The sequence below is a fragment of the Saccoglossus kowalevskii genome, chromosome 4 (assembly GCF_978046115.1).
Source record: "Saccoglossus kowalevskii chromosome 4, keSacKowa6.1, whole genome shotgun sequence".
NCBI classification, from domain to species: domain Eukaryota; kingdom Metazoa; phylum Hemichordata; class Enteropneusta; family Harrimaniidae; genus Saccoglossus; species Saccoglossus kowalevskii.
Window position 1 is genome coordinate 2,941,542 of NC_140644.1, and position 24,859 is coordinate 2,966,400.

Below are 24,859 nucleotides of genomic sequence, written 5' to 3' on the forward strand. Positions count from 1 at the left end.
AACACCCGCAAATACGAATGAATGAAAATAAATGTCTTCTGCAAACGAGCCAAATATACAATGGCCTGATCACGACGTTTTTTGTTTGTGTCATTCCACGATGTAAAAATCTTCGAGAAAAAAGTCCCTCATACTCATTGACAGAAATGCTAGATGAGAAAACGCAGCTATTCTATAAATTAAACTATGATACAAAAATATATAATAATATAAATTGTTCCATGTTATTATGATTTTGAACATTGCCGAAATTAGGTGCGGATTGATATTTACTCTAGAAAAAGACAAAGGCTGTGCGGAAGTGTTTTGAGGTCTTTATCGATTCTTTGATATTTGGGGTATTTTGGTTGTTCCCTTTATCTATATTTAGAAAACTAACAACCACGCTCAACAAAGCATACGGTATTTTGTATTTTCCCGATAACAAGTACAGGGTTGCCTGAGTAGAATTCATCTCTCGGAAACTGGTTACCTTTAACCTTTAGCTTTTAACCTGACACAAAACAAATAATCAAACATGGCGGCCATGACTTCCAGAGCTGTGTTTTCGTCAGCAAAGTGCTGTTTCAGACGACGATTACTAGTATCCGCAGATACGATAGAACTGTGCAAGGTAAGCTATCAATCTTTGTCTTCTTAATGAATTAAACAGGTGTGAATTTAAATTCGTGCCGTTTACTCGTGACTTGCTTGCAATCCATGATCATGAACTACATCTCATCTCTCGTTCGGTGGAATAAATTTCCAATACTAATATTTTATAGTTACAACAACATTGTTGTTTTAATTTACAGACAACACATTTCATGGAAAGGGACACCTATGCAATTGAATTGGGGGTGAGGGTTTGAGTTAGGAGGTACAAATATGGCGGAATCAATGTCATGTTACTGGAAACACGCAGAAATAGCTAAACAAACTTTTATCATAAATTATCTGCTATCCTTGTGTACTTGGTGACAACAATGCATGCATCTACCAGTTGCAAACAAATTGTTGGCAGTCAAGGCATAGGAGGTGCAAAATTTTGGAGTGCAAAATCTGTTCGTAGAAAAATCTCTACGATATATATATATATATATTTGTCAAGGAAACAATAAGTTTTGTTGTCATTTCACATGTTCATGTAGATTTAATTTAGTGGATTTTACTCATCAGCTCATAATTATAATAGTTGTTTTATTGTTATGAAAAAAAAAATACATATATTAAAACACATCACATACATTGTATCAGGATAATTCTGGCAGGATTCTGTTTGTCTGGTTTTTGTCTTACCGGGTTATTGTGCATACATGGACTCCTATAGTGCAGTACAACTGTATACTGTGTGGTCATAGAATCATATGGTCAGTATAGGTTATTGTCAAATGTGTGCCTGCAACAACACAAAATATGGCTAATCATAGACCCTCTACTGGAGGGTCTATGGGCTAATCAAGCTTAAACAAAAAAAATTTAAACTTTGGATGTATAGCTGATTTAAATCCTTGTTACAGTGCAAGTTTAGATGTACAGTACTGTACATTTTGTATATCCGTGATATGATATATTCACTGTTTTTTTTCAATATTCACACTGGCCAAGGCAGTGGATTCAAATCTTCCGAATATATTGGGATATCTCTATCTGCAAGTGTCACAAAAACCTTAAATGTATTCTATATTTTGGACTACGCAAGACATGTGACCATAATATTTTTATTATAATGGCAAGGATAAGGATATACAGCAGATAATGTTATTTTGCATCTTGTCATGGAGCCAATTTGAGATGATTTAATCAACATTGTGTAACATCTCAAACCCTAGTAACATTCTAGCCATTACCAGTAATTCGTGTCAACCACATTTACTTTTTTTATTGGTCTGTGATTATATCCAAACATGGAGGTATAGTCTTTTACCTCCATGATTCAAACAACCAACTGCCAACCAACGTGATAAGTAATGTTATTGTTTCTCAGTATGAAGTCCAGTCTCATCGTGAATATTCATCACTTTCTAAAGAACAGAAAAATAAAATAGCCGATGGTCCTGGTTTATCTGATTTTATATCCGCTGATGTTGATAATAGTTATCTTGGAAAGTTAAAATTAGAGCCCGGTGTCAAAAGGTAATTTATCAAGCCATGGATAGATGGAAACACTTACATGTATTAGGTTTTGTTATTACCGTACTAAAAAAGAAATGATCATATATTTAATTTCTATATACCAATATGATTTTCTTTAAAACCATTGTCGCATTGACCTTGTTTTATTTATTTTCTTCTTTAGTTAAGACATTAAACAAAAAAAGGGTAGATCAGATTATAATATTTTCCTACCTTCATCGTTTACCATTTTTTTTAGCTTGATAAATACTTAATTACAAAATGTATGTTTAATGATTTTTTTATGAAATCAAAAATTTAGAACAACAAATTCAGTTTTATTCAAGTCTCATTGAACACTTTTTTTCATGTTTTGCCAAAAAAGGTTTAGAACCTGTTGTATTGCTAATTAGATTACCAGTATACAATAGAAGCAATTGTTATGCTGACGAAGGTCAGTGTAAGGTTAATTAGTTTGTATTATGCAAATGAGATGCGTACCTGGGTACATGGGGAGAACACTAAACATACACAAATTACACTAAACATACACAAATTACAATTCTAGACTTGTTAAACAGTTGTCATGGCAACCTGATATATAAATATGTTTGGTTCGTATGAATTAGTAAGTACAGTTATAACCGTGGTAACAGGAAAGTTATCAAAATGGTGTTAACTTGTTTGTGGAAATTTTATTATTGTTGTAAGTTGGTCAGGGAATAAGAACTTGGTTAAAACTTCACGTCGCATGTATAATATTATTTTTAGATTACGCTTACCTCCATGGTTGAAAACCGAAATACCGATGGGTTCAAATTATAGCAAATTAAAAAGACAACTGAGAACATTAAAGCTTCATACAGTAAGTGCAATTTTCATATTATTGCATGCTCCAGCAAAGTTATTCCCCTTTGAACAGAAATGAAAAACATTTCACCATGTTTTGCCTAGATATTTAAAACTGGTTATTTCCACTCGCACACACACTTTGATGCCTCAGTGATATTTTCAGCAGGCATTCTGAAATGCCAACTCAACTTAAATACAATTGTGCATAAGTGTGTACTAATTTATGAAACAAGATGTGTGATTGGTAATGATAGATGAAACAAGATGTGTGATTGGTAATGATAGATGAAACAAGATGTGTGATTGGTAATGATAGATGAAACAAGATGTGTGATTGGTAATGATAGATGAAACAAGATGTGTGATTGGTAATGATGATGAAACAAGATGTGTGATTGGTAATGATAGATGAAACAAGATGTGTGATTGGTAATGATAAATAAAACAAGCTGTAGCAGCAATTTTACCACTGCAGTTGCCACAAATCTGCTATTTCAAACACAGTGCAAAAATGAGGACTTATGGTTTGACCTCTGCTTTTATTCAAGCTTTTAGAATGTATATAGATTGTCTTGCTCAGTAACAAACAAGAGAGTGCTACAATAGTTTGTACCCGGTAGTTATTTTAGCATATGCAAGGTTGTATAAAAAGATCCCAAATTTCAAATGCTTGATTCAACTGTTAATGTATGCACCAATATCTTTAGTCCCCAAGCACTGAAATTGAAATCACTCTTTAAAAAATGAATAGCATGTTAGAATTATTTGTGTTAAGACAAATGACACGTTTTCTAATTAACACAATACTTATTGGCAAAACTACAACAAGGATTTTAGAATTGTACACATTTTTTAGGTTTGTGAAGAAGCTCGGTGTCCCAATATTGGTGAATGCTGGGGAGGCGGTAAACATGAGACAGCTACAGCCACAATAATGGTAAGAGCAGTACACACACATACTCTAATGCAAATGTAAAATTTATTTCAGAAAACATGCATTTTTTTATTAAAGTCAAGTAAATAATTGGGTTACGAACGATGATAATTGTCAGAATTTTAAAGGTACATAGTGTTTTACTGAGTAAATGGATCAATAACTGACAGATAAATGAAGCTTACACAAGTATACAACCTGAATACCCACAGGGGGCTTCTGCTGAACACTGCTGCAGGCTAAGGAGTTAACCATTGGAAATGGGGAGGGGTGGTGGCTGGCAGGAATAGTGCGACTCGTGTAATTTTTTTCGTCGTGTCTTATTGTATATTCATATTTTTCTTGAATACGTCAAAAAGACCTTGCTTCCAATTTTTTTTCTCTGTGTTAAGCTAGCAATTTTTGTTTTCAACTACTCTTCTTGCCACCCCCTTGATTTCAAATGGTTGTCCCCTAATTAGCATTCTACTCATGTTCATAATGACTCATAAGCTGCGTATTTTACTGCATATTGTGTGTAAAAGGATACAATTTATGGAACCTTTATGATCACAATCTGAAACCAAAAAATAATCTTTCTTTGTATTATTCAGGTTCTTGGTGACACGTGTACCAGAGGATGTAGGTTTTGTTCTGTCAAAACATCGAGGGCGCCGCCACCACCTGATCCTCAGGAACCTGTTAATACAGCCCTTGCCATTGCATCGTGGGGACTTGACTATGTTGTCTTGACATCAGTAGACAGAGATGGTAAGCATGTAACCATAACTTTTGGCTATAGCTTTTTTCAATGGTTGATGTTTCGACTGTGGAAGCTTTGAGCGTTTTAAAAATTATTTTAAACATTGAATTCTTGAGTTGTTGTATATAAACGGCATTCATTTTAAAACACTAATTATTAAATGAATATATCCTTTTATTTAAATTTGGTTATGTTCTAAAATTATTTTAAATTGTATTCTTTTTATTCATGTTCTACATGTTTCAGAACTCATACTTGTCAAAGATGTGATCTCTTAATATGTACCAATGTTAAAATTAAAATGATAGTTTGGCTGCCATGTATCAAGGCTGTTTGTTACATCATCAAGTTTGCCTCAAATTTAAATGTTAGCTAGATGACTTAAATTGCATCTGATTAACATAAACATTTTTATTTTGTTAGTATTATGACCAAAACAAATCTTTGGTTTCTCAAGTTTTCAGAATTATTTCTCTGCCACAATTTTTGAAAACGGCGTCCTCTGTAGTTGTCCTTGCTTTATTCCTAGTATGTTAAGCATGGAAAAACTTTTGTCTTATTACAATCACAGTTCAATAATTATTGACATGTTTTTAGTTTCATTTGCAACAAAAACTGTCAACAGTTAAAACTGCAGGAAAAATATTTGTATTTAATTGTTAATATTGGTCATTATGAACATTGCCTTGGAAAATCATGAGAAAAGAAAATAAGTTGACAAGTATATTCCATCAATATTTACTGGGAAATAAGTGATCAAATGCCACTAAGTTTTCTTCAACCTTTATTATTCCTGCAAAGGTGAAAACATTTGACAATTATTTTTCTTTGATCCTTGAGCATCAAAGTCAATTTTTTTCAACAAAATAAATCCTATTTTTAATTTTTTTTTCAAAACATCAAAATACATATTGCAAAAAACCAAAATGTTGCCTCACAATTTTTGTGAGAAAAATAATATAGTGTACAAATGTTCAGCTCAGAATTGAGTTGGGGCACAGCAATTTAGTTGGTCATTTTGTTTTTGCACCAATATTGTTTGATGCAAACATAATGGGTTGTACATGCATATAAATTAATGTTTTGGTTCTGATGATGCTTAACTATTTCAGATATACAAGATGGAGGTGCTTCACATTTTGCCAACACTGTAATAGAAATAAAAAAAAGGTAATTCCTTGTGGCTCATTAATCGTTTCAACATTATGCACATTATGATCCTTTTATTGTTGGTGGAGACTATTTCACACTTTTTGGCCACTCTTGATGTACTTTACTGTACCAGTATTTCAGTCACCAGTGTCTGTGCAGTCCATGCGACTACATGTCCACATGGAAAATATCAATGTATTCTTAGAAACTGTGAAAGAAACTATAGGAGATCAAAGCCACTGGGAACTTTGGTTTAGGTTCATATGTGTTCAATCAGATCTGGTTGATGCTGAGATAGAGCCTTACCTTGCCATAATAACACTGCCTTGTCACCGAGTCACAGACATGAAATGTAGCTTTTGTAGTAAAATGCACTGCCTATAGTTTGCACATGAAAATAGACAGTGACCCACAAGGCTGTCTGGAATCTGGTACAAAATAGACAGTGACCCACAGAGCTGTCTGGAATCTGGTACAAAATAGACAGTAACCCACAGAGCTGTCTGGAATCTGGTACAAAATAGACAGTGACCCACAGAGCTGTCTGGAATCTGGTACAAAATAGACAGTAACCCACAGAGCTGTCTGGAATCTGGTACAAAATAGACAGTGACCCACAGAGCTGTCTGGAATCTGGTACAAAATAGACAGTGACCCACAGAGCTGTCTGGAATCTGGTACAAAATAGACATTGACCCACAGAGCTGTCTGGAATCTGGCACAAAATACACAGTGACCCACAGAGCTGTCTGGAATCTGGTACAAAATAGACAGTGACCCACAGAGCTGTCTGGAATCTGGCACAAAATAGACAGTGACCCACAGAGCTGTCTGGAATCTGGCACAAAATAGACAGTGACCCACAGAGCTGTCTGGAATCTGGTACAAAATAGACAGTGACCACAGAGCTGTCTGGAATCTGGCACAAAATAGACAGTGACCCACAGAGCTGTCTGGAATCTGGCACAAAATAGACAGTGACCCACAGAGCTGTCTGGAATCTGGTACAAAATACACATTGACCCACAGAACTGTCTGGAATCTGGCACAAAATAGACAGTGACCCACAGAGCTGTCTGGAATCTGGCACAAAATAGACAGTGACCCACAGAGCTGTCTGGAATCTGGCACAAAATACACAGTGACCCACAGAGCTGTCTGGAATCTGGTACAAAATAGACAGTGACCCACAGAGCTGTCTGGAATCTGGTACAAAATAGACAGTGACCCACAGAGCTGTCTGGAATCTGGCACAAAATAGACAGTGACCCACAGAGCTGTCTGGAATCTGGCACAAAATACACAGTGACCCACAGAGCTGTCTGGAATCTGGTACAAAATAGACAGTGACCCACAGAGCTGTCTGGAATCTGGTACAAAATACACATTGACCCACAGAACTGTCTGGAATCTGGCACAAAATAGACAGTGACCCACAGAGCTGTCTGGAATCTGGCACAAAATACACAGTGACCCACAGAGCTGTCTGGAATCTGGTACAAAATAGACAGTGACCCACAGAGCTGTCTGGAATCTGGCACAAAATAGACAGTGACCCACAGAGCTGTCTGGAATCTGGCACAAAATACACAGTGACCCACAGAGCTGTCTGGAATCTGGTACAAAATAGACAGTGACCCACAGAGCTGTCTGGAATCTGGCACAAAATAGACAGTGACCCACAGAGCTGTCTGGAATCTGGCACAAAATATACAGTGACCCACAGAGCTGTCTGGAATCTGGTACAAAATAGACAGTGACCACAGAGCTGTCTGGAATCTGGCACAAAATAGACAGTGACCCACAGAGCTGTCTGGAATCTGGCACAAAATAGACAGTGACCCACAGAGCTGTCTGGAATCTGGTACAAAATACACATTGACCCACAGAACTGTCTGGAATCTGGCACAAAATAGACAGTGACCCACAGAGCTGTCTGGAATCTGGTACAAAATAGACAGTGACCCACAGAGCTGTCTGGAATCTGGTACAAAATAGACAGTGACCCACAGAGCTGTCTGGAATCTGGTACAAAATAGACAGTGACCCACAGAGCTGTCTGGAATCTGGCACAAAATACACATTGACCCACAGAACTGTCTGGAATCTGGCACAAAATAGACAGTGACCCACAGAGCTGTCTGGAATCTGGCACAAAATACACAGTGACCCACAGAGCTGTCTGGAATCTGGTACAAAATAGACAGTGACCCACAGAGCTGTCTGGAATCTGGTACAAAATACACATTGACCCACAGAACTGTCTGGAATCTGGCACAAAATAGACAGTGACCCACAGAGCTGTCTGGAATCTGGCACAAAATACACAGTGACCCACAGAGCTGTCTGGAATCTGGTACAAAATAGACAGTGACCCACAGAGCTGTCTGGAATCTGGCACAAAATAGACAGTGACCCACAGAGCTGTCTGGAATCTGGCACAAAATACACAGTGACCCACAGAGCTGTCTGGAATCTGGTACAAAATAGACAGTGACCCACAGAGCTGTCTGGAATTTGGCACAAAATAGACAGTGACCCACAGAGCTGTCTGGAATCTGGCACAAAATATACAGTGACCCACAGAGCTGTCTGGAATCTGGTACAAAATAGACAGTGACCACAGAGCTGTCTGGAATCTGGCACAAAATAGACAGTGACCCACAGAGCTGTCTGGAATCTGGCACAAAATAGACAGTGACCCACAGAGCTGTCTGGAATCTGGTACAAAATACACATTGACCCACAGAACTGTCTGGAATCTGGCACAAAATAGACAGTGACCCACAGAGCTGTCTGGAATCTGGTACAAAATAGACAGTGACCCACAGAGCTGTCTGGAATCTGGTACAAAATAGACAGTGACCCACAGAGCTGTCTGGAATCTGGTACAAAATAGACAGTGACCCACAGAGCTGTCTGGAATCTGGCACAAAATACACATTGACCCACAGAACTGTCTGGAATCTGGCACAAAATAGACAGTGACCCACAGAGCTGTCTGGAATCTGGTACAAAATAGACAGTGACCCACAGAGCTGTCTGGAATCTGGCACAAAATACACATTGACCCACAGAACTGTCTGGAATCTGGCACAAAATAGACAGTGACCCACAGAGCTGTCTGGAATCAGGTACAAAATAGACAGTAACCCACAGAGCTGTCTGGAATCTGGTACAAAATAGACAGTCACCCACAGAGCTGTCTGGAATCTGGTACAAAATAGACAGTGACCCACAGAGCTGTCTGGAATCTGGTACAAAATAGACAGTGACCCACAGAGCTATCTGGAATCTGGCCCAAAATAGACAGTGACCGACAGAGCTATCTGGAATCTGGTACAAAATAGACAGTGACCCACAGAGCTGTCTGGAATCTGGTACAAAATAGACAGTGACCCACAGAGCTGTCTGAAATCTGGTACAAAATATACAGTGACCCACGGAGCTGTCTGAAATCTGGTACAAAATAGACAGTGACCCACAGAGCTGTCTGGAATCTGGTACAAAATAGACAGTGACCCACAGAGCTATCTGGAATCTGGCCCAAAATAGACAGTGACCGACAGAGCTATCTGGAATCTGGTACAAAATAGACAGTGACCCACAGAGCTGTCTGGAATCTGGTACAAAATAGACAGTGACCCACAGAGCTGTCTGAAATCTGGTACAAAATAGACAGTGACCCACAGAGCTGTCTGGAATCTGGCACAAAATGGACAGTGACCCATAGAGCTGTCTGGAATCTGGTACAAAATACACATTGACCAACAGATCTGTCTGGAATCTGGCACAAAATAGACAGTGACCCACAGAGCTGTCTGGAATCTGGTACAAAATAGACAGTGACCACAGAGCTGTCTGGAATCTGGCACAAAATAGACAGTGACCCACAGAGCTGTCTGGAATCTGGCACAAAATAGACAGTGACCCACAGAGCTGTCTGGAATCTGGTACAAAATACACATTGACCCACAGAACTGTCTGGAATCTGGCACAAAATAGACGGTGACCCACAGAGCTGTCTGGAATCTGGTACAAAATAGACAGTGACCCACAGAGCTGTCTGGAATCTGGTACAAAATAGACAGTGACCCACAGAGCTGTCTGGAATATGGTACAAACTAGACCGTGACCCACAGAGCTGTCTGGAATCTGGTACAAAATAGACAGTGACCCACAGAGCTGTCTGGAATCTGGCACAAAATACACATTGACCCACAGAACTGTCTGGAATCTGGTACAAAATAGACAGTGACCCACAGAGCTATCTGAAATCTGGCACAAAATTATGCTGATTTAGGTAGATTGTTACCGATATCTTATTTAGACTGCATGATACTTTTTAAAGTCATGTGTAAACTTTATAGAATTAGTTATCCAAAGGAAACCTTTTTATGGGCGTGTTTGTTCTTGCTGTTGGAGTACACTATCAGTTTATTCATGACTGGTCAATACCTACATTCATATATCATGATGTTCATCGTATCATTCCTTCACGAAGGCATCAAAAGCCAGTACCTTGAGGCCCAATGAGTTTACATTGCCACCACTTTTTAAATTTTGGTCTTGAAAATGGGTATCCTCTCAACTGTTCAAGGCCTGCATTACAGCATATACCGGTATATTCAGTGTACCATGGGTCTAGGAGAAATATTTCATGTGTGCTTTTATGTATTTCTTTTTAATAGTAATCCCAAGATTTTAGTTGAATGTCTTACTCCTGATTTCCGTGGTGATTTAGAGTCAGTCACAACTGTTGCCAAATCTGGTCTGAATGTTTATGCACATAATGTTGAAACAGTGGAAGCTCTGCAACCGTAAGTGTATTCTAAATATTTTAATGATTTAAGGATTTTAATGGTATTTGTGAAGACAAAATTCAGTTAATTCACTGACACTTCATGTTATAGAACCCAAATAAATTGTCACTGCTAGAAAATTCTGTGATTTTTGATGACTCGAAATTCACAAAAATTTGTCTCCATGAGAGTTGCCTCTCTAGTAGATGATGTTTCTCTTAGAATTGTGTGTATGCTCTGTGATCTGTGTCTCTGTGATCCAGAGGTTAGCATTGTGGAATCACAAAGTGTCATAGGTGGTATAATGTACTTTTGTGCTATTAGAGGATGATGGTATTTATCTTTTGTTCATTACAGATTGGTCCGTGATTATAGAGCAAACTACAAACAGTCTTTGAGTGTGTTAGAGCATGTAAAAAAAGTTAATAGCGAAATTCTTACTAAGACGTCCATCATGGTTGGTCTTGGTGAGACAGATGATGAGATGGTACAAACCATGAAAGGTGAGTTGTTCTTGATCATAGGACTTGTAAGTTTTTTGTGGGTTTTCTTTTCAGTGTTGTTGTCATCATAGATCTTTCTCTTTCATCAACCAATTTTTTAGGGAGATTTTTCCACATGCCAAATAGTTTTAACTCAACCTATTGTTAGTTATCAGGTCTGTTTCATCAAATTATTTTTATTTCCACAATGATTTTGCTGTTTGTCAAACTCCACTTTACCTAAGTAAAAACAAAAGAAAAATATAACTTGTATTTTATCTCTCCTACACATCCACCACCATCTGAACTGAATTATTTTTATTTAGCAACAAATTTGTAGTGTTTCTCATATAAACTGAATCATAAATAACGTATCTGAATTTTTTTCTCTGGAATCATGCATTGTAAGTGATGGCAAGGTTGTAATATTTGTGCTTTGTTTATATTTTGTTTAGACATAGCAGTAATAAATGTTACTTATTTTGATTAGATTTACGTGCCATTGATGTAAACTGTCTAACAATTGGTCAATATATGCAGCCAACAAAACGTCATTTGAAGGTCAAGGAGTATGTAACACCAGAGAAGTTTAAATATTGGGAATCGCTCGGAAAAGAACTCGGATTTACATACACGGCCAGTGGACCACTAGTTCGATCATCATATAAAGCAGGTAAGAATGGATCCATCTATACAATATTATGCACAAAAGACTGAAATCAGTTTCAAGTGTCGTAGTCAAAAAGGCATTTAGATGAGAGTGAAATGGTATAAAGCAAAAACTTCAGCCATACTCACATTCATTACTGACCTCAGTCACAGTCACATCTAGCACTAATTGTAGGATATTTTTTTAAATTACTTTTCAATAGGCGAGTTCTTTCTAACGAATATATTGAAAAAGAAGCAAGAAAAGTTACAGCCATAATGTCATTCATGATATTGAGCAGATTGTCGTGTATCTGATGTGATGACAACATAGTATTGAATATGACGATTTAGTAGGAACTATGGATTCCTACTTTACTATGGTTCCACTTTCACCCTCTCTGCAAAGAAAAGCTATCAGGATTTCCAATTACGAAGTGAACATGATTTTCAAACATTTTTTAACTATATCAACATAGATGAAGGTATACGAGAGGAAAATATCTGTTGTTTTATTTTTAGGTTATATGTTAACGGTGCATTGTACAATGAATGTTCCTATTCGAGATGTGTTTCTAATAGAACAAATATTGTGTACAGTTTGACTGGAATGTAAATTAAAATGCGAGCTAGATGACTAATTAGCATAACCCAGTGTTCTCCACAATCCAAATTAGCTGGTGGGCGGCCCTAATTAGCATAAATTTGCATATTAATTTGCATATCATTTACATACAGCATTCTAGCATTTATGTCATGAACCTGCAATACACACTAAGTTATTTACTATTCTCTTTTTAATTTAATTGAAACATGTTACAATTTTTTGAAATACAAACAGATTGGTCAATATCAATATTTACGAAATGCAAAAAGTTTGAAATCGGTGATTTATACGTTCGTAAATTATTCTGCGTTCATGAAATGCAATTCGAGTAACGAAGAGCAAGTACAAAACATAATTGAGTTATAATGTAGAAAATATACTAGGTGATTTGTCCCCAAAGCCAAAACGGACGATTTGTCAAAACAAAACCCATAACATTTTTATTTGTGGCTTCAGTACTCACCCGTGCCGACGGACGGTAAGGGTCATTCCAGTTTTTATCCACACCCCCCCTACGGATGGATATTAAGGTTATGACACCCTATGGATTCAAATCCACCATTCAGGTGTCGGATTTTTGTTAACTAACACACCCCCTGGAAACTACTGATTTGACGTGTACGGATGGGTATGTGAAAAAATTATACCCCTCGGATACACACAAAAACAGAACCCCTCGGAAAAAAAGCAGTGTGACTTGCAAGTGGCCTACTTGGGTCTTCTAATTATAAAAAAGAAATTGGTGAATTGGGATGGTATGTTGCGAAGAGCAGTGCAGTTGGAAGGAATCAATGATTTTTTTGGAGAGGGGGGGGTCTGCACAACTAGAGTGATGTCATAATATGATGACGTCACCTAGAGGGATGTGTGTGTCCCACATTGTTTTGTGCACCTGATTTGCAAATCGGTCCGAAAATTAGTTGAATGACTTTTGTCATTGGTGTTGATTTTTTTTTTTATTGTGATATGTCTCTAGTAATTGCAATGTAGAAGTATGTTCAACTGAATCAGTGTTCTCCCCAGACTCTAAGCCAAGCATCGCGGCTAATTTACATAACAATACATTTTATTTGCATAATTTTGTTTGCATAATAATTAGTTTCCCCAACAAACATTATAACTGCAATGAAGGAGAGATACATATCTCATATATTTTATATCATTTAAATTCATTGTGTTTTATGTGTGCATCAAGTCAAATAATGTTTGAAATAGAATAGGAAAGAAATGGAAATACTTATAGCCAATCGTGAATATATTGTTTATCCGTGGAGGTAACTGGTTCGTCATTATTTTGTGTACAAGTACAGTCAGTTTAGTTTTAGTGCCAGTGTTACTGCCAGTACATACGGGGGGGGGGGGATTTGTTTGTTAAATTTGTAAAATCTGCATGATTGCGGGTTATCAAAATATGAAGAAATTAATAAATCAATAATGACATTTTTTTCTACAACGGCATTTCAAAACTAAAGTCAGCGATTTTTCATTGATCTGTCTATTATTTGTGTAACGCTACGATCACGTAACATTGTCAGTTGACGGCATTGCGTTGAACGGGTATTCACCGCTGCTGTTATGATCATCGGTTCCTGACTTTTTTGTTTAAAAATACACAAACTTAGAATGTTTGCTTAATTAAAACGATTCATTGATGATTAACTTAGAAATGACATGAAAATCGCCAACAAAATGTTGTTTTTATACATCGCGAAAAAACGTGCACTCTGCGCCGCCATCTTTGTTACCTCAATCAGAATCTCCGTTGTAACCCAGCATGCATCGGTTGTGATGTCACTACATGTGTTACGTCGCCTTAGGGTGGCGTTCCTCGGTAATGACGCACTATGAATGAGGTATTTCTAGAGGTCAGAGTTCGTTTTTTCCTTGTCCATCTCGTCTGCAGTTGAATAATTTTTACTCCGATTTATTTACAGTTTTCTTTCCAATGCGACTTAATTTTATTTGTTTTTTTTAATTCTTGGTAATTAGTGTCACTGGCGATGAAATAGTAAAAACACAATTAACCGCAGTGCAGCAACTCGGGATAGACCATCCCGACACAATGGGCAAATTATTACTACCCTAGTATTTTGGGTTTGCCAGCTCCGCATCCTTGATAGACTTGGTAACTTCTTGTAGACTTCCGTTTTTATCACTGCTTTTGTAAGGCTAACTATGTACAAAGGCGGGATTACCTTTCGATCAATACATGTTATTGTTTTAAAAATGTGCTAGACGAAGCTGACACTTGTAAACAATACAACGTGAATAAGCATCGCGGGCAGGATTTCAAAGATCGTGGGCGAAACAAAAGCGACGCGGCTGTTTGTCTAAGCGACGCGGGCCCGCAGTGCTTGAAAGGCCTGGGGAGAACACTGACTGAAGGGTCAGGTAATTTGCAGACTGATTCACAAATCATATGTATGAGGCAATATGGCGCTCAGTGTAAATGCAAAAATATACATCTAGAGTGCATATATACATGTAGTGTTATATAATAACATTTTTTTATTGCTCACAATTTGCTTTATACATAAAAGCAAGCAAGGTCTAATGACTATTGGTAAAACTTTAATACACAGGTTTACTGCTTTGGATTTAATGTCACAAAAACATTAATTTAAAGTTGTATATATTATGTTTTATATTTAGTTGAAAGCCCTTTGTAAATAGGTTAATTTGACCCCCTTAACTAAATCCAAAAACAAAATCCAGGACAACATCTATGGGTTTTGCCTGAAAAATGGCCAAGTTATTTAAGTTAGGAAAACAACTTAAATCCCATGATGCAACAGTGAGTAACTTACCAACATTGGCCTGTGGAGTCTGGCTGCACATTAAAAGTGTAAACTAATGAAAAGAAATGTTGTAACACAGCGAAACTTAGCGAAAAAGTATTGTGATAACAGTAGAACCTGCCAGCAGTACAAAAGTTCATAGTTTATTTACAATGTTGAATTGAGACTCCCTAAGTTGTTGAAAACTCAAACCAACTGGTTTCAGGCCTTATAATGTATGCTGTAAACATATTTCTGAAAAGAGGAAATGATCAATTTTCAACAAAAATTAAAACATAATACAACTTTAAAACCTAAATGTTCATATGATATGTCAAAAGTTTGATAATTATAATTGTGAACAGTCCTCAATACTTTTGCCCTGAAATATTGAACCATTTTGGTGTGACAAAAGACACAAGTTAATCAATTAATACATAATGTATGTATTTATGTATTGTCAACTTCAGCTAAGGGTAGGCATGGGTAGACACACTATGGACGCATGCGTAGATGACAACTCTCCCGCTTTAAATGTCAGTGCATGAACTCTGGAGGTCATTGCCCATCGTCGCATGTAATTCAAACATGTGGATATCAGTTGAAATGTACATGAATAATGTAATCGAAGTGCGCTGCCCAGAGTTTATTATATTATAGTAAAATTTAAACATTGCGCATGATATGGTATGTTATTGTATGGTTTAAATTGCATATTCATTTCATTTCGAATAAAATAATTCACAATAGGAACATCGATGAAGTATTTAAAATATTTTCCCGACATTCGGTAGACACCTGACTACTATCTTTTTCAATGATTTAAATGTGCACATGTGTAAGTTTGCGTAATTATTACGAATGCAACATTATCAAGTCGGTAATATTGAGATACTCACAGACCCAATACCCCGGGTCAGTACCCTAACAATAGTAAAAATAACTTGAGTTTGCGTAATTATTATGAAAGCAATTACAATGTTGAAATATTAATCAGAGCCGGTACAATATTGTAAACAAAATTGCGTAGTTAGAAAAGCCAGTACAGAGTTGTGTACAAGTTGCGTAATTACAGTACCGTCGGATATCATAACAATTTTACTAGAACGACACACGAGGCAAGAACGAAAGGGGTTGCTAAGGTAACGTGCCAAACTTCGGTCAACATACACTTGATGTCAGCATCGCAGCGCAGCAAGTTTCGCAAAAAAGTACTTGAATTCAATTGCGCCCAAAATGATGTCGCTGATCACTCAGTTGTCGCGGCGTATGTTGTACCAAATTTTGACTTCGGCTTTTTTTTCTAAGTGCATGTTCTTGTTCACGTAAAATACGACCTCTCACCAATGTATTAAAACACTTTGAATTTATACTTTGCGTGATTATATTTGGTCTACGCGGAACATTAAACTTTCTAAACATTAATATCTGAGACCATGCATGATGTATATTCACAAAATCATATTTTATATTATGTACGTCTTTCATTCCAAGGCTCAGGCAAATAAAAGAAATGTTCTTCTGCCAACTATTATAGACTAGTTTCCAAGCTTTTGACTAAGCAAAATTTATTTAATTTTCCATTTGAAATTTTTGTGATCCTTGTAATTTCCCAGTCCTTGTGTTCATTCATGGTCTTGACAATAAATGTGAATTGCCGTGCGAGCCTACCATACACGACCGTGTATGTACTAGTAAGGGTGCCTCTACAGGGTAGTTGCACGTGGAAAAGGTGAGACGCAGTTTTGTATATATGCCACTTGCGCGTACGCCCAAATCAGACTTGTGCATGGCATTCTAATGATAACCTGCGCGCAAACCAGACTTACGCGTGTGAATAAAATAGAGTTAGAATAAAGGGAATGAACGCGAAGCTTTCTAATTATGCCAGCCAGTAAAATACAGAGATTTAAAATATTATAAATAAAATGTATACAAGTGTTGTAATGTCCTATGTAATAGCCACATGTCGAGTTGAGTTTATTTTAATTTATAATGTGAACTATTCATGAATGCCAATGAAATTTGAGAACAACTGAAATGTACAAGTAAGTCAGACTCTTTTAAATGAATGTATCAAGTATACACATGAATTAGTATTTGCCCCAACACATTGGTTTATTCTTTATTCTAAGTTGCGACTGATATGTTTGTGTGGGCTTGATCGACACAGTCGTAGAATAATAAATAAATTTTGTTGGATTAAAACAGTTTGCAAGCAGGGGTACAGCCACGTATGACTGCATGCATTTTAAAAGGGCGTACACCCTCCCCCAGGTCTCTTGGCTGACAGTTTGTTTTTTACAAACCTACCCCTTGGAAGCTTAAAAATTACGACCGCATGGATTCACATCATCTGTGGGGAGTGTGGATAATATGAAAAAAAAAAAATCAAAAATATGACCCCCCTCGGAATTAAATCATCTGTAGGGGTGTGGATATGGAAAAAAAAATAGTCAAAAAATGACACCTCTCGGAATTGAACCATCCTTACTTTTTGTAGAATTATGACCCCTCGGATTTAAACCATCCGTAGGGGGGGTGTGGACAAAAACTGGAATGACCCTAAGATGCATTTACGCATGTACGGTCACGATACGTTGTGTTTTCACACGTTGTTTTGGAATTCAAGAAAAAATGCTAGCAATCGGCAAAATAAAAGAATCTGCTATGTTCTCGAAAGATTAGACATAAAAAATGGATAAATTGAAAAAAGTACGTGGAAAAGATAACTAAAATATTAATCAATTACAAATACTCGCGGTAAACTAATCCGGCAGCCATGTTTGATGTTTATTACCGCTTTCCGAATTCAGTACACGAACACCCAAAATGCGCTGTTCCCCTATGCAACTTAGATACTAAATCGTTACAGCGCCAACAGCGGTGGGTGACCGACGGTCGTTGAATGGGGTAGGCCAAAAGGTCACCAGTTTGCCTTCTCCATGCTGTTTTCACGATGAAAATCGAGCGAACGTTGTAAATACGGCTAGAATTTTAATTTTTGTTCGAGTTTACATGCAATCTGCTAATATATTTGTTTATTTTCTGTGCATATACATTTCGTTCGTATTTACTTCTTTCGTTCGTGATCGGAAGACGATTATTAAAAATACAGCTGTAAATTGAAACCACTGTAGTTGCGTATTGTGAGCAATAAGTGGCAACAATGTCAGGCGACAATGAATTCAGGCGATTGACACATTGCCATGAATACACTTGATAACTGCTTGCAGACTTCCAGTGGTCATTGTTTATGTCTGGACTCTTGAAACAATAGCAAAATAAAGGGTTGGGCAACTACTCTTTTGTTTAGGCTTGGGAAGAACAATGCAAGCTTTTTACAAATAATTTCAGCTAGATGTACGTTGGTGGGCGGGTGTTGAGAGTTACTAGGCGGCCGTAAAACTTGATGGGCGGGCCGCCCGCCTAAAACCCCTTGTGGAGAACACTGATAACCATTTATTTTCACTATTTTGATGTTTTGAGCAATTTCACTAGATTTTAATTTCACAAACTTGAGAGAGAAATGATGAGTTCTATTGTCATTTACATGTTTATGTTGCCGTCATCTTCTATGTTGACTAAGTTTTTTGTTCTGCTTACAATTACAACTCAAACTGTTTTTATTCAATTTCCTTTGATTTGATATGTGTTCTATGTATATTTTTCAAGATATTGGTTAAATTTCATTTAAAATTGTCTTCTCGTGGTTACAACAACTCAAACAAAATTTTGATGCGTGCAATTTTCATGATAAAATTTGGTTCAAATAAAACATGCAGATTGAAGACATTTATACTGAATAACAAATGTTAGTAATATTCTCTCTAACTGTCAAAGTGTAGTCATTATGTAGTATTAAATAAAAAATTACAGTACAATGTACTTTCCCTGTCAAATCTGGCTAGCGAGATTTTGCTTATATCTATTACTTGTACTGTTATTTGGGAATTTTTATACAATTCCTGTTTTATTATCCTACAATGAATATTGAGGTTTATAAAATACATGTTGTATTATTTGAGTAACAGGAATATTAATTATTTGTTTATGTACTAATAATGACTAAATTGTTTTTGTCAACACATTTGAAGCAAAACAAAATGGCATCTAAATTACAGCAAGGCAAATATAGGGCAGAAGTTTATTTCCACCATATTAAATTTTGCAAAGGATTATAGGATGGAAATTGGAGGGCTGGGGGGGGGGCCTCATGTCTTTTCCATACAACCCTATGCTAACAAAAACTGTAAACCTTTCAGGTTTTAAAACAACATGTTTTTGTTTTTTTTAAATTGTATGATTATATTGTTGGACTTTTAATAAATTTCATTCAGAAGATTGTTTTAAAGAGTTTTTACTGTTTTTAGCTTTAAGCTGTCTATCTGTAGAAACGTTGGAGATAGTTAAGTGTATCCGATTTCCACTCTTTCTTTCATTCTAATTTATGTTTTATTATGTTTCATATCACAGTGGGAAAAAATCTGTTTTGCCTACTAAAAAGCAGAGCTACGTCACATGACGTTCCACGTTGCTAAGACGTGCACCACTGTACATGCATTTCTATGGGCTCTTTTTGCTCTGCTGTGGAATGACGGTCGAGCCGGTGAAAACAACACAAACTCAACTTTGAAGTAATCCTGAACAACCAAATTTATATATGTTACACATGTAGGGTAATCTTGTTACACTGTTCAGGGTAGTCTCAACCACCATCCCAAAGTATCGTTTTCTGGGAGCTTTTGGCCTTTGTTTTCACCGCCAGGGTTGCCAAGCGGTGAAAATGCCCGGATGTCCGCCCCCGAGGATATCCTATCATTGACTAAAATCCACACATTTCTGCCCTATAGGCAAATAAAGGACATTTTTAACCCAAAGTTCAACATAGATGGCGCTCATCGGTTCTTACAAGCTGTTAGTAACAAATACGTTTAGATCTTTCGGATACATTGTTATGGTTCTATCACACAGTCATGCATAGTGTAGAGGTGATTTCAGAAATGTACACGCCCAGCCACATTATTAATAGGCACTTATGAGGGTGAGTTGGTATATTTCTGAAATAAAAAAAAACAATCGTGACTGGTTGTTGCCGCAGCTTTCAAATTGTAAAATATTTAGTCCCCGAAGTTAGAGGTTTGCGACAAATCAAAATACCAAGACCACAAGTGATGACAAGAAGAACTGATCAGGACTGATAATGACGTCAGTAAAGATGTTGAATAACGAGTTTGAAAAAAGTTAAATAAATAAAATAATTGCATATAGACTGAGGTTCGTAGATATACATATTTCAAATGTTGAAAATAAGTTTTCGGACACTAATTAATAATCAGATTTTTTGTTGCTGTTCAAATAATCAAAGGATTAAAGAGTGGTGGTCGCTGCGCCGCGTCCTGTTCGATATGGGACTCATAGCAACATACAAAACACATGTAAAATGCATTGTTTACATGAATTTTTGTACACTCGTTGAGTGCCCCCCCTCCCCAATTAAACAATAAAATCAGTTTTGTAGGTGCGTACATTACTTGTTCATATCTTTCATTTGAATGAGAGCTCTTGTATTCGCAGAAAAAATAATTCCACAATTTGACTGTTAGGGCTTAGTTATCTGATATAGAGAGATAAAATGTATATGTTCCCATGAAATCACTCACGTTTTTTTTATTATCTTAGAAAGTAGCCTGACAAGGTGGCATGACTTGCGCCCTCCGCGAAGCTCTAAACCCAACACGTGTTAGTGTGATATTTGTTCGGTCGGCGAGGGCGCAACTCACGTCTACATGTCAGGCTCGTTCTTGATGAGATAATTTACATAAATGTAGTAGATGCAATGGGAACGGAATATGTACGTGTTAACAAGTCACGGAGATGAATTCTCGATTTCAGTTCCGTCTTTGCCGCATGATATACTATTTGCACATTATACACAGATATTATACTCTTCTCAGAAAGAAAATTCAAAACGAACTCCCATAATATTGCTTCTGTAAAGTGCGCCCTCATATGTAAAGATGTTTGAAAATAACTTTGTTACGATTTACCGGGATATACCACATTCCCGGAAGCCGAAGATACCACTGTGACACTCCGTTTCGCATGCGCGTAAAATTGCACGCGTCATATTGTGCTTCTAGATGTTCCAATTGACGACACAGTAATGAAATTCCCTTCTATTGGATATCAGCAAACTGACATGTTTGTATTTCTGCACCCCAGCCAGGCTACATCCGGGAATGTTAACCCACCTCGTGTAAGAATCACTAAAATTATATCCTGTGCTGAGATAATGTCATAATTTAGACCCTGTTGAAATCTGATTGGTGTAACTAGACTCGTGTTCAGCAAAATGTCGAACGTCGCGCTCGATTCTTAAAAATAGAACTCGCTCATCAAAGCTCCCATGACGAAGGCAGCGGATTAGTGAAGATTAATATTATTGTAATATTGCACGCAATAGTTTAATAAAGACGCGTCTTTGCACTTATGTAGCGGTGACGTAGTATGAATGGTTGGGTTCAACGCAATTCCATGTACGAAAATAGTCAAACACATGAGCCGCAAGCAGTTCGAGAGCCTGTTTAAAAACTTGATGTTAATATAGTGCGTGATGTGTTAATATCGATAATATCAAGGATCAGCGGTATAGCTCTCACTCAGGGGTTTTCATAAGTGCATTTAATACTTGGGTGGTCGATATCCTCATCGGCGTCTAGCTATTTAACAGCGCCCTCAACCAGCTAGAATCTGAATGTCAGGAATTAATCGTACGTAATGCATGTACGCAATCCAGGCCAAATTTTCTAGCTTTAATTGCATATGTTCATAGTGATAAAACAAACATTATGTTAACAAAATGATAACAAACTAGAAATTATACATTTTATTTGAAATCCATACATTAAGGCCAAGAGTGGAACACAAACACCCATCAAGGCTTTGTTTGGCCCGAGGGGCGGGTTTGGGACTATCAAGCGAGGTTATATATATGGAATTCACCCTAAAACATACAACTGGCAAATTTCAGAGGTTCCAATAGACTCACTCCGAGTAGGATTATAAACACTTCCATGTTCCACGCGATAAAGAATGTCAATTTACAACAGAAGGGATGAAAATGATGAAAAACATCTTTCGATCATCGTCCAAATTGCACGCTTTGGTGAACTCGATGTAAACATCCTCCCCTGTGCGAGGAAATGACCCAATTAAACGGCTGGCGTCTGGAGATTAATTCGATATGTTATTCTCATAAATACTATTAATCACGAGATGTTATGTTTATTTTCGCTGACACGTTAACGTTACATTAAATTGGTTACGTGGCGTAATTTCTTCTCATCGACTTTCACATCACGTGATATGACGTAATTGCTTTTAGCTGACACTTGTCACATGACATGACGTACATGTAATTTCTTTTCAAAAACACTAATACTGAGACTAATTCAGCTTTATACCTACTTATTAATTTCGACAGTTGCATACAAAGTTGAAGTCTTTGTTGGAACGAGTACGTGCACATATGTGGGGCCATTAATTATATGATAGCGTACTTGCAAATGGCACGTAACTTGGTTTCAAGACGATGACCAAGCGGTCGCGCTCAGAGGTTTGCAAGCCAACCAACTGAATAAACCAACCCACTAACTAAACAATCCATTCCTCTCTAATCGTGAAGTTAAAATTTACCAAAGACCCGACTTTTAAGCTGAAAATTCTTGGTTTCATGCGAATTCGTCTGTGAGTATGCTTGAAATATACAGTTTGATTGACCAATACAATATCGATGTGGCCAAAATTGAGGTTATTACAAATCCCACGTCGTAGTGGTGTGAACACATTCTTTGGAGTATTTTCACGATCAATAACGTGCCATACACATTTAATGATTACCAATTATGATAAAGTTAAGAAATCTCAACGCCATATTCTATGGTGGGAATTTCAAACTTTGAACCTAGTCCACTCTGAGAAGAATAGTGCTCTTATTTGATTACATTGTATTATGTTACAAAAAACAAACAGTTGGTATACCACAAGTAATCTTTAATAGGTTCATACTTTTCATACAGACCGGTCAAAACCATTCACTGTTTGGGTGTTTAAGTTCATGGTCTGTGTTAGATTACTCATTTATTAGATATTACCCACCAATATATGCCCTTGAGAGATTTACCAGCTCGTGCAAGATTTTTTTAAATTAAAACTGTAAAATGCAAATGCGAAAATGGAGAGGACGTCATATGTTAGATACCAGGGAACACATTGGTACCAAGATCAAGTCTTGAAACTGAATTGAAACTGAAACTGAGTTTGGATACAAACAAAAATTCGCTTTGTGCTTTATAGGTTAATTAGTCACGGGCTGACCCAGTTACTGACCTATATTTAAAAACTAAAAGACATGTATTATGTATGAATGAAGTAATTGTAATACACAACTGGCAGTAACCGGTGTTAGCAAGACTACGTCGCGTGACTGCAGTGGAAACAGTAAAATTGTGACATCAAACGAGCATATACTGTACATAATCGATGTATTCATTGAGTGTGACAACATTAAATTACTTGTATCCACTCATGGTTAGTATATCGTTGTTTACGTATCTTCTCAAATGCCATGGTTCGCATGAATTCCGTAGTCTGCAAGTGAGTACCCAGTCACAGCCAGTATACCGATGATACCGACGTAATTTCTCAAATGACACGATTCGAATGAACTCTGCAAGTGAGATACTTACACTATATTAGTGCACGTATGTCTCGGTAACATAAGTGCACATTGTAATGTACATTCCAATAATTATTAAAATTCGTGCGACAAGACAAACAAAAACACGATTTTATTCGAAAGCAATTATAATTTTAAGAAACCTTTGAAAAGCTGTAAAGCATTACTAATAGAAAGAGTTTGGTTATGTAAAGTGATAGTTTGCCTAAGAATACCTAATGCACGCTGTGCTTTCATCACCAGATTTTCAATGGCAAGTTTAAAATTACCATTACTTTGAAAAATGATACCAAGATAGTTATATGATGTAACTACTTGGATTTTGTTGTTATTTAGGTAGAAATCCATATTAATAAGAGTAACTAGTTTATTAAATACAATAATTTTGTCTTAATGATATTGTCTTGAAGTTTCCACTTTTTGCAGCAGTGTTCAAGTTTATCAAGAGTATTTTTCATTCCTGCTCTTGTATCTGAGAGTATCACAACATCATCAGCAAAGAGTAATGAATTGATTGATACATCTTCCAGATTCACAGGATTTGAATAAATATTTTTAGAAAGATCATTAATAAAAAATGTTAACAGGTGTGGGCTTAGATTGCACCCCTGTTTTACACCAGTTGATGACAGAAATCTATCAGTGCAACCATGTGTTGTTTTGATTGCATATTTTGTGGTAGAGTACATTGACCTTATCAAGTAGAAAAATTTACCTCTGACTCCTGCTTTCAGTAATTTAAACAACATGCCTTCCAGTCAAACACTATAAAAAGCCTTTCACAGGTCGACAAAACAAGCATATAGATATGCTTTATTTCCCTTATTGGTATATTTATTAATGAGTGATTTTAATATGAGAATACTGTCAGTTGTACGGTGGTTCTTCCGAAAACCGAACTGCTCATGTTGAATATAGTTTTGGTTGTCCATATATAATTAAAGCATGTTATTGAGAATAATATTAAAAAGTTGTGAAATGGAATTTGATAGGGCAATTTCCCAATAGTTGTTAACAACTGTAATATCC

At 36.8% G+C, this 24,859-nt stretch overlaps 1 protein-coding gene across 1 annotated transcript; it reads left to right on the top strand.

Moving 5' to 3' along the window:
• Window positions 1-299: 299 nt before the first annotated feature.
• LOC100376563 (lipoyl synthase, mitochondrial-like) lies at window positions 300-13,753 on the top strand. Its single transcript, XM_085498450.1, has 10 exons — window positions 300-613; window positions 1,967-2,115; window positions 2,866-2,959; window positions 3,803-3,883; window positions 4,474-4,630; window positions 5,735-5,792; window positions 10,466-10,594; window positions 10,934-11,079; window positions 11,549-11,731; window positions 11,931-13,753. Exons 1-10 carry the CDS (start codon window positions 518-520, stop codon window positions 11,984-11,986), a joined length of 1,149 nt encoding a protein of 382 aa, XP_085354576.1. The 5' UTR covers window positions 300-517; the 3' UTR covers window positions 11,987-13,753.
• Window positions 13,754-24,859: the final 11,106 nt, after the last annotated feature.